The sequence below is a fragment of the Quercus robur genome, chromosome 10 (assembly GCF_932294415.1).
Source record: "Quercus robur chromosome 10, dhQueRobu3.1, whole genome shotgun sequence".
Taxonomy (NCBI): domain Eukaryota; kingdom Viridiplantae; phylum Streptophyta; class Magnoliopsida; order Fagales; family Fagaceae; genus Quercus; species Quercus robur.
In genome coordinates this window covers 24,780,934-24,794,937 of record NC_065543.1, presented here as the reverse complement: position 1 = coordinate 24,794,937, position 14,004 = coordinate 24,780,934, and the positions used below count along the sequence as shown (strand labels likewise).

General features: G+C 31.9%; 1 protein-coding gene across 1 annotated transcript; it reads right to left on the bottom strand.

Annotated features, from left to right (window-relative positions):
• Positions 1 to 7,792: 7,792 nt before the first annotated feature.
• Positions 7,793 to 14,004, bottom strand: LOC126703074 (heparanase-like protein 3). The gene is made up of 9 exons (XM_050401983.1): positions 13,548 to 14,004; positions 12,953 to 12,989; positions 12,600 to 12,783; positions 12,316 to 12,467; positions 10,403 to 10,633; positions 9,971 to 10,160; positions 9,738 to 9,863; positions 8,849 to 8,948; positions 7,793 to 8,300 (listed from the first exon to the last, which is right to left on the bottom strand). Exons 1-9 carry the CDS (start codon positions 13,794 to 13,796, stop codon positions 7,917 to 7,919), a joined length of 1,653 nt encoding a protein of 550 aa, XP_050257940.1. The 5' UTR covers positions 13,797 to 14,004; the 3' UTR covers positions 7,793 to 7,916.

Below are 14,004 nucleotides of genomic sequence, written 5' to 3'. Positions count from 1 at the left end.
CCCAAGTTTTGAATAGTAACTACAGTGCCAAGTGGCACTGTAAATACAATAGTTACAAATTTTATTTTTCCTTTTAAATATTTATGTAAACTGGTATATATATTGTTATACTGACACAACAAATTTTACAATATTTTTACAATTATTGACGTGTCAATTTCTTACAAGTCGAAATAAAATAATAAAATATGAGACTGTGACCAATCATAACTAAAAATAAATGTTTTGAGAAAATGTTACAACACTTATTGTGCAATGTTTTTGGTTAATTCAATTGGCACGGTAGCTACAATGCCTAAAGTTTTTTTTTTCGAAATTTTCACAATTATTGACATGTCAATTTCTTACAAGTCAAAATAAAATAATAAAATATGAGACTATGACCAACCATAACTAAAAATAAATGTTTTGAGAAAATGTTACAACACTTATTGTGTAGTGCTTTTGGTTTATTCAACTGGCACCGTGGCACGGTAGTTGCAGTGCCAAAAGTTTTTTTTTTTTTTTTTTTTCTTTTCAGTATTCGGTTTGTGTTTTTTTTTTTTCTTTTAAATATTTATGTAAGCTGGTATATATATTGTTATAGTGACACAACAAATTTCACAATATTTTCACAATTATTGACGTGTCAATTTTTTACAAGTCGAAATAAAATAATAAAATATGAGACTGTGACTAATCACAACTAAAAATAAATGTTTTGAGAAAATGTTACAACACTTATTGTGTAATGTTTTTGGTTTATTCAACTGGCATTGTAGCTACAGTTCCTAAAGTTTTTTTTTTTTTTTTTTTTTTTTTTTTTTTTTTTTTTAAATATGTATGTAAGCTGGTATATATATATTGTTATACTGACACAACAAATATCACAATATTTTCACAATTATTGACGTGTCAATTTCTTACAAGTCGAAATAAAATAATAAAATATGAGACTGTGACAATTATAAATAAATGTTTTGAGAAAATGTTACAACACTTACTGTTATCACAATATTTTCACAATTGTTGAGATCTCAGTTTCTTATAGATCAAATAAAAAAAATGCTAAGTCCACAACATTTTAACATTAATTTCTACAGTGCCTAAAGTTTTTTTTTTTTTTTTAAAATATTTATGTAAGCTGGCATATCTATTAACTATATAAAAAGAGCCAAAAGCTCATGAATAGTGTTTTTTTGGTTTATTCAATTAGTGAAGTGCACTTTTTTTTTCCCTTTCAAGTATGCCAGTTGGTTTGAGCTTTATGTTTGTTTTTGTTTTTTTTAAGATCTTTATATGTTTACTTTGTACTTGCAATGCAAGTTTACATTGTAAATACACAAAAGTGGTTAATATTATACACATTTGCACAAAAAATGGTAAATATTGTACAAATTTTGTAAATGTGTACAAAATTTGCCAATTTTTTTGTGTCTACAATAAAAATTTACATTGTAATTAAGTACAATGTATACATAGAGATTATTATGAAAATGTTGTGACGCATGTGTCAATTCCTTATAGGTCAAAATAAAATAATAAAATATTATACCGAGATCTAGCACAACTAAAAATGTCTTGACATTTTGTTGTTATTACAATATATTCACAACAATTGAGGTGTAAGTTATAGGTCAAAATAAAATGATAAAATATTGGACTGGGATCTGTCACGGTCTTATACGAATGAGATTAACTTTTTATGACATAATTATTAAAATTCTTAAAATTAATGTCTCTTTTGATTAATGTATATCTCTATGTATTTAAAAAATCAAATGATTTATATATTTATTTTGTGATACAAATAAAATCTAAAATTGATCCTAATCACTACTTTTTTTTCCATGGCTAGCACGTGCCTTGCACGTGCTGCCCTGACTAGTATATAAATAAAGCCTGGAAAAATGGATCAAAGAGCAAATATTAAAAATTTAGGTCAACTAGACAAAAACCATGGATGGTAAGTCATGTATCCAAGGCTTACCATCACGCACTTTTGGCGTTATGATCATTTCATAAGTATAAGTATTTGTGGGGTGTGAGGGAGTAAGGGTCGGGGGTCAAGTCTCTATAAAGAAACTTTACACACATATACACTTAGATTAAGTTAGAATAGAATTTCTATCTTATATATATATATATATATATATATATATATATATATATAAATTGTATACAAGGCTAACAAGGTTCCAGCAGATTATACATAGCCCTTCATTATTCCTCATATGAAGCAAATAAATAAATAAATAAAACAAAGTTTTTAAGAACTTCCATAAAAGCTAACAAAACACTCAAATACTTCCTAAACAAAGTTGTCTAGCCATCAAAGGGTTATGAATGGAATTTTTCACTTTCTAAGAATCCAACAAAGTTCCTCCCAATCCCATTGACATTGAGGAATTCTCAAGAGCGATTACTATTAGGCGCATAACCCAAAGTTGGAGTGTCCCACCCACAAATCTCAAATAGAATCCATCAATATAAAAGGAGATTCATGCTCACCTATGCCTTGAGCCTAACTCAATTAGGGTTGTGCCAAATGGCCCAAACATATTGACTTGTTATCAATATGAAATGTGATGTAATGATGTTGTCCAAACAAAGACAGTATATAAGTCCCAAATAGCTAATCTCATTATTTGTATATAGTAAAATACCATTAGAATAATCAAAAGAGGGCATGAAACAACATTGATCGATGTCGAGTGATTCCTATGGTGTGAGTCTATGAGATTATGAGAGCAAAAGGGGAGAGAGCATAAGAAAAAAAATGGGGAAATGGGAGAAGTAAAGATCAACTGGAGGTTAAAATGATACTATTTTTTTGAGCCAAAAAGGTGTCGTTTCGTTTTACTAGATTAGAATCACGTCATTTTGTTTCTCACTTAAACCACGTTTTTTTTTGGTCACATGAGCTTTAACCTGGTTAACAAATTTTGTGACAAGGTTTTAATGAAACCTTTTGAAGAACTATGAAGTTTAAATGGAACATTTTGAAACCTTAAGATTTAAATGAAACCTATCAAAAGCTCTAATGTTTAATAAAAAAAAAAAACTTCACCATTTATTTTTGTGTTTTGGTAATTGAAAATTTGGAAAAAAGAAAGGATAAAATTTGACTATAAACTTGATAGTAGCTTAAGGCTATAAATTTACTCAATATCTTTTTATTAGGTGTGAGTTTTGACATATCACCATTGGACTACATTTTATTCTTATATCCTATATGCTTGCGAAATTTCTAAAAAATCAAAGATTAATAGTTATATTATCAATCAAATATTTAAATTTCAAGTGTTTTGTAGTCTAAAATTATACATAAAAAATAAGTTTATGAATCGAATAGTAAATTAGTATATTGTATTGGCATGAAATTTAACATATGTATTAAAAGTATAAAGAGCATGTAATTTAACGGTTAGGTTTTTAAAATAGGTAGTTAAGTTAATTGTTTTAGTAAAAGAAGTAGATTTAGATTATAACTAAGTTTGTAGCTTAACTTTGTCCAAAAAGAAAAAAAAAATTGAATGTGATTGTTGACATGGCATAAGGATGACCATCTTATGCCAGCTATTATTATTTATTTTAATAATATGACTATTAAAAAATCCATTAGACAGTAGACACATCAACATTTTTGTTATTAAGATGACAAGAAGGTAACCTTGAAGAATTAAAATCCTTTATATTTGAAAAGAATCTATTTGATTTTTTAAATTATATTTTACAACTTTAAAAGTATGTAAATTATTATATTATTTAAAATTTTTAAATGAAGTTAGTCGAGTGACACTCCATACACTTTTAAGTTTCATGAATAAAATTTTAGCTTTGAATGGACCCTCTCTAGTTTAAGTGAAATAGGGTGAATCTTGTTCATCAAAATGTAGGACTAGCCCATATAATCAGGGACAGACCCAGGTAGAGGGCTTAGGGGGCCCGGGCCCCGGCCCCCACTAGGCCCAATTTTTTTTTTTTTTTTTAGCAAGTAAAATTTTCCCACAAAAAAAAAGGGCTTGGGCCCCCCTAGTTTTTAGCTCCGGCCCCCTCCCAAAAATCATGAACCCTTAGCCCATCATCCGGCCAGGAGCCCATGACCCATGTAAATCTTAAAAAAAAAAAAAAAAAAAACTCAGCTCTCAAGTCTCAGCAGTCCAAAACCAAACAGAGAGAGCAAAAAACGAAGGAAAAAAAAGAAAAAAAAAAAAGAAAGGAAAGTGAGAGGCGAGAGTGTGAGACAGAGAGAAGAGAGTACTCAGAGATGGACTCTGTGATCGGAGAAACCCATCTTGATCGGAGACCCGTGTCGCTGTGACAGAGAAAGACAGAGAGAAAGAGAGCCGTGTCGCCATGATTGATGCTGTGGCCCGTGACGCTTGCGAGACTGGAGACCTGACCCATCTTCATCTAATCATCTTGCTACCTACCCAGTCCAATACCCACGCCGACGAAACCCACGCCGCCACGCGAGACCCACTTGCCGCCACTGCCGCCCACGGAGACCCATCACACTCACAAGTATTTACTCTTATCACAAAAACTGAGAATCTGTGCTTGTGATCTGAGAATCTGAGATTCATTCACAGAAACTGTGTTTGTGCTTGTGGACTTGTGTTGTTTCATGTTTGTGTTTTTAGTTTTTACTGATGAGTGATGAACTGAACTGATGTTTGTGATTGTGAATTGAATCTGTGCTGCCTGTGGTGTTTTTTTTTTTTTTTTTTTTGGGCTTTTTGGCTTTGTGGCTGTCACTTTGCGTTTGTGACTCTCTCTCTTGCATTATATAGATAAGAGAGATAGAGAGAGAGTAGAGTTTGTAGAGATAGTTTTTTCTTTGTTGACTGGTAGTTAGGCATAATAGGGACAAGTGGAGTTGGGCAACGGAAAGTGACAGAAAAAAAAAGGTAAAGTTAAGAAAAGTTTTTGTTAGCAGTGTCGGTAGTGGGATTCATTGGGTTAGTGGGTCAGAATTAGAAAGATGGAGACAACACAAAGACACAAAGACATAAATAAAGGCAAAGACATAAATAAAGGTAGACCAACCAAACACAAAGACATAAAATAAAGGCAGACCAATGACAAAAAGAAAAAAACAAATCATATAATATAGAAAATTGTCACATAAATTTAAGAGAATAACGGTGATTCTTATATGATTTTTATTTTATTTGTAGATTATGAAAAAATCAACTACAATGCTTGATTTTTTCAAAAGAAAAGGTTCGACTTCAAATTCTTTCGAAGTCAACGTGGAATTGCCAACAACTAATGTTGCTATTCCAATTCTAGAAAATGTGGATGTTCCAATTCTAGAAAATGTTGATGTTCCAATCTCTCAAACACAATTTCAAAGAATTGACCTTGATTCTTTGGATTATGATCCCGGAACACACAAACAAATATTGGAATATCATGTTAATCAACGTGATGAAATTCGACGGGCTTACATTATAAAAGGTCCGCACCAACCTCCTCTAAATACATTTAAAAAAAGTGGAAAGCACAATTGTAGCTTTCAAGCTTCTTGGTTTGGAAATTATTCAACATGGCTTGAATATTCTCCTACGACAGATGCAGCTTATTGTCTACCATACTTTGTCTTTCATAATTCAAATGGGGTTGTGGGACAAAATACATTCATTGTTGGTGGATTTAGAAATTGGAGAAAGGCTGGGGGCAAAGATTGTTATTTTCAAGGTCATATAGGAAAAGATCCTAACTCAGCTCATAGAGTTGCCGAGCAAATGTGTAAGGATTTGATGAACCAATGGCAGCATTTACAAAGGGTAGTTGATCATTTCACTACTAAACAAATTGCAAATAATCGGTTGCAACTAAAGGCCACATTTTTTATTGTCCGATATCTTGCCTTTCAAGCTATAGCTTTTAGAGGTCGAGATGAAAGTTTTAATTCATTAAATCATGGGAACTTTTTAGAATCATTGGGTATTGTGACTTTTTGGAATGAGAAGGTTGCTGAAATAATAGAAAAAGCTCCCAAAAATGCAACCTACATATCACCTAGGATTCAAAGGAAATTCTACATGTTTTCTCAGTCAAAGTGAAGAAGGCCATTTAGGAAGAAATTGGTGATGCAAAGTTTTGCATAATGGTTGATAAAGCTCATGATGAGTCCATGAAAGAGCAAATGACTGTGGTTTTTGGATATGTTGATGCAGAAGGCTTTATGAAAGAACGTTTTTTTGGACTTATTCATGTTGTGACACTGGGGCTTTGACTCTAAAGAAGGGGATATATTCTTTATTATCTCAACATTGCTTAGATATACAAAATATTCGAGGGCAAGGATATGATGGAGCAAGCAACATGCGAGGTATGTGGAATGGATTACAAGTTTTGATTTTGAATGATTGTCCATATGCTTACTACATCCATTGTTTTGCATATCGCTTACAATTGGCATTAGTAAAAGTATCAAAACAAGTTGTTCCCATTAGTCATTTTTTTCTTACATTGCTTTTTTCTGGTTAAAATTGTTAATGCTTCATGCAAGTGCAATGAACAATTGAAAGTTGCCAATGCTAATAAAATAGCATGTTTGATTGATCTTGAAGAGCTTGAGACTGGAAGTAGACTTAATCAAATTGGCACTTTAAACACGTTGGAGTTCACATTTTAGATCAGTTTCTAGCTTATTAAGGATGTTTACTTCAACTGTTGCAGTTTTACAAAATATAATTGATGATGCAATTGATGGAGAATATCGGGCAGAAGCAGAGTCAGCTTATAAGGGTTTAACTTCATTTGAATTTGTCTTCATCTTGCATCTTGAGAAGGAAACTATGGAGATCATTGATAAACTTTGTCAAGCTTTGCAAAACCAATCTCAAGACATTTTAAATGCCATGCATTTAGTTTCATATACTAAAGCATTTATCCAAAAATTTAGAGATGATGGGTGGGATGGCTTACTCACAACTGTGATATCATTTTGTGAGAAGCATTGCATTGATGTCCTGGATATGAATGCTCGTTATGTTACGAAGCGAGGTTGAGCTCGTAATCAACAAGATAACGTTACAATTGAGCATCATTATCGAGTAAATATTTTTTATGCTACAATAGATTCTTAACTACAGGAACTAAATTATCAGTTTAATGAAGATGCAATGGAGTTACTTAGGCTTAGTTCAACTTTAGAATCTCGAGAGGCATTAAAATCTTTCAGAAGTAGTGATCTTTGTTTGTTGGTAAAGGATTTCTATCCACAAGATTTCATAGATTATGACAAACAAGTGTTGGAGAAGGAGTTTTATCATTTTGAGCATAATGTAGTTTAGGATCCAGAGTTCAAAAAATTGAAAAGTTTATCTGAGTTGTCTCAATAGTTACTGAGAACTGGAAATTCAGAACACTACAAATTTGTTTATAGAATAGTGAGACTTGTGCATACTCTTCCAGTTTCTATTGCTACTACAGAGCGAGCATTTTTAGCTATGAAAGTTGTCAAAACTAACCTTCGAAACAAAATGAAAAATGATTTTTTGACGGACTCTTTGATGTTATATATTGAAAAGGATATAGTTTCGACATTTAGTTTGGGAAGAAGGGCAAAAGGCTAATTAATTTGCCCGAAAAGGACAGAAGCCTATTTTGTCCTAAGAAATAATGATTTTTGGGTATTTGTCTTGGATGATAGTTTATTAATACTATATGGATGCGTCTTTGAAATTTTTTTTTCCGCTTATCTCTGGCCCCCCCAACTAAAAATCCAGGGTCCGTCCCTGCATATAATATATATATTTTTTAAAGGTATAGACTAACGCAATTGAATTTATAAGGGTCAAAATGAAATCACCATATATTGATAAGAACCAAGAATGAATTTTTTATTTTTATTTTTATTTTTAACCAATAGTTTTATTCATACACATGAAAATCGGATTAATCAATTATTGTCACAGCAGCTAATTACATGCGGAGAATTTGATATACGGTATTTGAGCAAATACAATAGAGAAAGGGGCGACAATTATTGGATCTAATTGGTTCACATCTATTGGTATTAGGGGTGGAATAAGCCCAGATGAATCGATGTTTAGAATTTTCCCATTTAAAAGAATTGTTTGGCTGTGTAAATCCCCATCTTTTGCTGTTAAGTGATATTCTTTTCTTGTTTCGTTAACACGTCTAGATCCTCTAACTCGATGCATTGTAGCAAATCTTGTTCTTGGAATTTGAATTTCATGCATACTCGAATTCTTGGTTCCGCCAGAATTATTTTCAGTCGAAACACGCACTTGAACTGTAGTGTTACCGTCTAGGTTGATCAAGAGCAATGTGATTCCTTTCTGCAATAGCGTAAACTCAACACGTTAGCCAACTTTCTTTGTTAGCTTATAATTATAATTTTTTATTATTTATTAAAGTGCTTATAAGGTGTGGGGTAAGGGCTAAGGTTCAAGTTTTTAGGAAGAAGTTTCATACACATATATACTTACATTAGACTAAAATAGAATTTCTATCTTGTACAAAAAAAAAAAAAAAAATTTGAGTTGTTTTTATTTTAATAGTTTACATTTCAAAATTTTCACTTTAACCCTTTAGGTTTGATTATGTTTTCATATTAGTCCTATATATAGTCCATTTTCATTAGTAATTTAACCACCATAATATGTTTAATTTTCTTCCAACAGTAACGAGATTTCTGCATTCTACAGTATTTTAGAGCTAGTATTTTTATGAATTCTTAAATGGCAAATTAATATGAAAACATAAATAAATATACACGACCAAAATAGACCAAAATAGTCCTAAACTTTATGAGATAAAAGGGTATTATAATTTTTTTCCCCTCTCTCTTACAATAGATTATACTTTTTTGGATGCAAATACTTACCGTTTTCTTTGAGCAGTGAGCATAAGCACGTATTTTATTTGTCCCGGAGAATCTTGTGGACAGAACCTTGTTTCCCATCAAACGGTGCCAAAGAAGGGCACTGTAAAATAAAACAACAATGTTAGTAAGTTTTCATATACATCCTTTTACACTTGTCTTTACTTAAAATTAGCCTATGTAGCAAATTATTTTTACTTTGATCTTATGGTTATGGAAGTTCAAAAAAAGGTACGACAATAGCACTCAAAGTGTGTAATTTTAGGTATTTTATGTGAAAAAATTTATAGTGTCCTAAATCTACCTCTTTTTGGGGCTAATTTAAGAAGATGATATGTTATCTTGTAGTATTGTAGTAGGTATGTTTAGGAGTATGATTTTTTTAGGTGGGTTTAGGACAAATACCTATAAATCTCATATACATAGCAAAAGAAATACTCCTACAACTTTAGGATCCCATGAACTTAGTCACACATTGCCAAGGCAAGGAGTGAGTAAAGAGCTTGAGACTAATGGGTTTGGGAAGAAAATTTTATGGGTAAGGGAGATGGGTGCAATGCTTCTCATATGGGAGTAAGGAATTTTATGTGTAAGGGGGATAGTTGTAATTAAGTGTGTAACACCTATCACATTAGTCATGTGAGAAGTGTTACACCTATCCCTATATCTTTTTGTCACTTAGCCAAAATAGCTTCGTTTGAAGCCATGCTTCTCATATGGGATGGGGCCCACATGTCTCATGTGCCCATTACATATAAAGCCATGGGGGGACTGGGAGGGGGTTGAGACCAAATTTTAGCCACTCATTTCCTTTGCCACTTAAATAATAAACCTTTGTTTGATTGCCATTAATTAAATTAAATGCTTTTCTTAAAATTTTAAAAAAAATGACCTGTAGTAATCAGGATTTGGAGCAAAGGTGGAAGTGTTGAGTAGGCCATAGTTTCCACCAACCAATGTTTGTCTACAGTATGTTTTGGTATCAAAAGATGATGCCATCCCGAGTTGGTCCAAATACCTGCTTAATTGTTTATTAATTTAATAGAAAAATAAAAACCAATTGAGACTGTAATGGAAAATACTATATAATAATAGCAGGAGAGAAAGTGAATTAAAGGATATTACCAGAAACTAAAAACAAAAGCATTAGTGACAAGATTATGGCCACTATTATAAGCCCCGCCTGCTTCACCAACCCATGCAACGGCTTGTGTCCCACTATTCTTCAGAATGCTTTGAAGCCTACTAAAGGTCTGCGATGTGCTGTCCAGACTAGAGGGGTCTAGGATTTTCTCAATAAGGTGATCATCAACTCCTATATTTATTGTATTTGATAAAACAATATCATTATAAATAAAATAATAATGCTTGTCTAAAAGCTGCTTATTTTATTCAAATGTAGTGAGATAAAAAACGACTTTAACAAATACCAAGTAAATTAATTAATTTTAAATAAACCACTTTTTATCTCACTTCACTTTTAAACAAATAAGTTAAGACAGTAAATTAATAAACATATAGATGCTTAAGTAAAACAGTGCAAATTAATTAATGTACCTGGACCAAGGTTATAAATGTGGTGGGAGACCACTTGAAGAGATTTAGGTGTTTTCTTTATGAAATCTGAAAACCAAGTTGCATCAAAGAATCCTCCTGGTGCCACGATTTGTGGTTTAACTTTAAAACCAGCATAAATATTTTGCACTACGTTTTGGAGAGAATTGATGTCGGATGCATATTGGTCTGCTGAAACTCTTGCCCCAATTCCATTCCCACTCAGTTCATTTCCTGAAAAGGAACAATAATTTTACATAGAATTATCAATTATGCAACCATTGATCGATGATGAATTTAAAAGCTTAAACGCGTATAGAAAAATATGAAATAATTTTACATATACAAACCCATCAATGTAACTGAATTTCCTTTTTTTTTTTTTTTTTTTTTTTTTTTTTTTTTGAGCTTAGTTAGAAAACTTAATCTAATGAACCTAATATACTACCCTCACCCCTCCCCACCCAGGACCACTCGAACTTGGGTCCTCAAATTCCACAAACCTTTAAGGCTTGGAGAAGTACCAATGTGAGTAGTGGTCTCAATGTAACTGACTTTAAATTACTCTTTCAAAGTAGAATTAGAAATAATAAACTTAGACTAAATTTTATATAAGAGACTTGTTCCTTTTACTAGAATATTGAGTGTTGTTATCTCTAAGAGAGAAAAGGGAAAGCAAAATTAAAGCTTGATACTTATTATTAAGAAAAGTTAACAGATGCTTTAAATGTATTGGTTTAAGAAATATTTTTATAAACTTTTTATGGGAATAGAGAAAAGCAATAGGTCATGCTAACGAGTGCCCTTAGGGTACTGGTTAAGAATCCAGTTAAAGAAAATTTTTATGGGAAAAGAAAAAAAAAACAATTAATATTTTGACAGCTTTTTTCATTTCCTATAAAAGTGATGTCAAAACTTTCTTTAACTGGATTCTTAACCAATACTCTAAGGGCACTCGTTAACATTTCCCTATTAACAATTGCCTTAAAGGAATTGGCCCGTAAACATGACCACTTATTATTTATTAAGGGTCATGTTAACGAGTGCCCTTAGTAATGGTTAACAATCCATTTTAAGAAAGTTTTGACACCACTTTTATTAGAAATGAAAAAAGCTGTCAAAAAATTAATTATTTTTTTTTCTTTTCCCATAAAAATTTTCTTTAAATGGATTGTTAATAATTGCCCTAAGGGTATCTGTTAGCATTTCCCATTTATTAAAATTGTAATATTCTTTGCACAAAAAATCTAATTCTTATAACATCAATGTCCTGTTCTTTTTTATTACTTTGAAATGAAAAAGTTTGTGAACACAATTTTTGTTATAATTTTGATGTGGTTAATTATATGCGGTGAAAAAACAATGGTCAGTTCATATGAAAAGGGATAAAACAACCGCTCATAGCCATGACAAAAGTTATGAAACAAAATTTATGGTAATAAAAATACTGATTTGAGGTTTTCAAGATGGAATCCTTGGGGTCAAGAACGACCTTGGCTAATGGAAAAACAATGATGTCAAACGATAATGCCTTTTGTATTTCCTATGCACAAAGTAGTTTCCCAGGTATCTTTAGTCATTACTTGCATCTATCTAAATGCTTTTTGTATTTTCTATGAATGTAGTAGTTTCCCATGTATGTTATATATATATATATATATATTTTTTTTTTTTTATAATCCATGTATGTTATATTTATGTCCTCTTTAGTCAGTACCTGCATCATTGCATGTATCTAATTGAGTAAATGATAGACAAGGGTAAGAACTGTCGTTATGTTAAAATACAAAATATTACTCACTATATTCTCTTTGTATGTTACACTTTCACCATTTCTCTAGAAAGACTATTAAGCTTAAGCAAATTGCTTCCAGATATACCTTCCAAAATTCAAACATGAGCATAGAATTTCTTACCTAGCTCCCAACCATGAATGATATTATAGCCCTTGTTTACAGTATATCGTATAAGAGATTCAGCATTACTGGAATTCCAAGCTCCTACAGCAGAACCTTGGGAATCTAACGTCTTGCCGCTTAGTGCATTGAGACCAAAAACAACAACAGCCCTGGATTTCAAAAGGGAAGGCGATGATGTTAAAAAACAGTATAGCTAAAGGATATATATATATATATCTTTGGAAAGAAAAAAAGTGTTCATATTATTACTACTAGTTGATTTCTAATAACAAAATCATTACCCGGCTTTCTTGAAGAAAACGCTGAGTTCGTCCCAGCGTGACATAGGTAAGCAGCCTTGAGAGAAACCTAAAAACTCCGAATTATTTTTTACAAATGGGCTACACGGTTGTCCATGGCCTGTTCTCTCGTATATTACCTTATCTTGTAAGGTCCCACCTAATCTAATTTTGAGGGGAGAAAAAGCTGCAATATATACAATCAAAGTTCTGAGTTCTAAAGTCAACTTGGGGTCCATTAAAAAAAAAGTCATCTTGGATTTTATAAAAAAAAAGTTGTTAAACAAGTTTTATTATTATTATTATTGTGTGTGTTGGTGGATTAAAATTGTGCCAAGTGATCGAGTACTACTTACCTTTGATGGCATTCAAGAATTTTATGTTGTTAAGGTCCTACCAAAACAGAAAGACACACAGTATAAATTAGAATAAGGTAAAATGAGTAACAAAGTGAAATGGATTTTCAGTTTTTGAATCCAATAAGTGTACAATTTGTCATGGATACACTAATTTAAAAGTTTAAATAATTAATGCGGCACTCTAAATGCGTTAAAATTATGGAACACAATCACACTATTTAAATCATTGACCATGATCTTGGTTCTCCTAGGGGAGGTGTTTGGGAAAAGGCTAATATAAATTATTTGTCAAGGTGTTATTATTGCTTTTGGCCATTGCAAACTTCTGGTGTTTTAATTTTGTCATGATACAAAGAATGATATGCAGGTGTCAATGAAAATATACTCAAAGGTGGCTGTCCCTAAAAGTTCTTAGAAGATCTTCCCATGATGTTAGAAGATTAGCTTACTAACAAAATATATTTGGCTAATAGTATAGCAGCATTGAAAAAGAAAAAAACTCAGTAAAGATGGATTCTGATTTGATTGATAACACGCATAGTGAGGCAAAAAAAAAAAAAAAAAAAAACCATTTTAAAGAAGATCAACTTACTAGATTAAGCAGAGAATCTCTGCCCCAGCTACATGTTCCGTAGTCACATTTCTCAGGAGGCCACCAATCTAGAGTGGCACAGACAAAATCATCATCTATCCTTCCAATTGAAGTTGTTCCATTTATAAAAACGTTGCCTTCAATGACTTTTCCAGGCCCTGTAGTACTCTTCTGTGAAGCCACGGAGATGGTGAAACTGACCAAGGGCAGCCAGAAACACACACAAGTGAGAAGATATTGGGAACCCATCCTTTAAAACAATATCTTTATGTTTTAGTCTTATTAGCTTCAAGTGCAAGCACAGTATTTATGTACAAAGAGATTTCAATAATTGCTTGTAGTGGGAGGAATCGTGAACATGCATATGTGAGAGAGATCTATATATATATTTTATCAACTCAAAACTTGCTGTAATTGAAGGATGAAATGAAGTGATGTGCTGCCATTTTTTATTTTA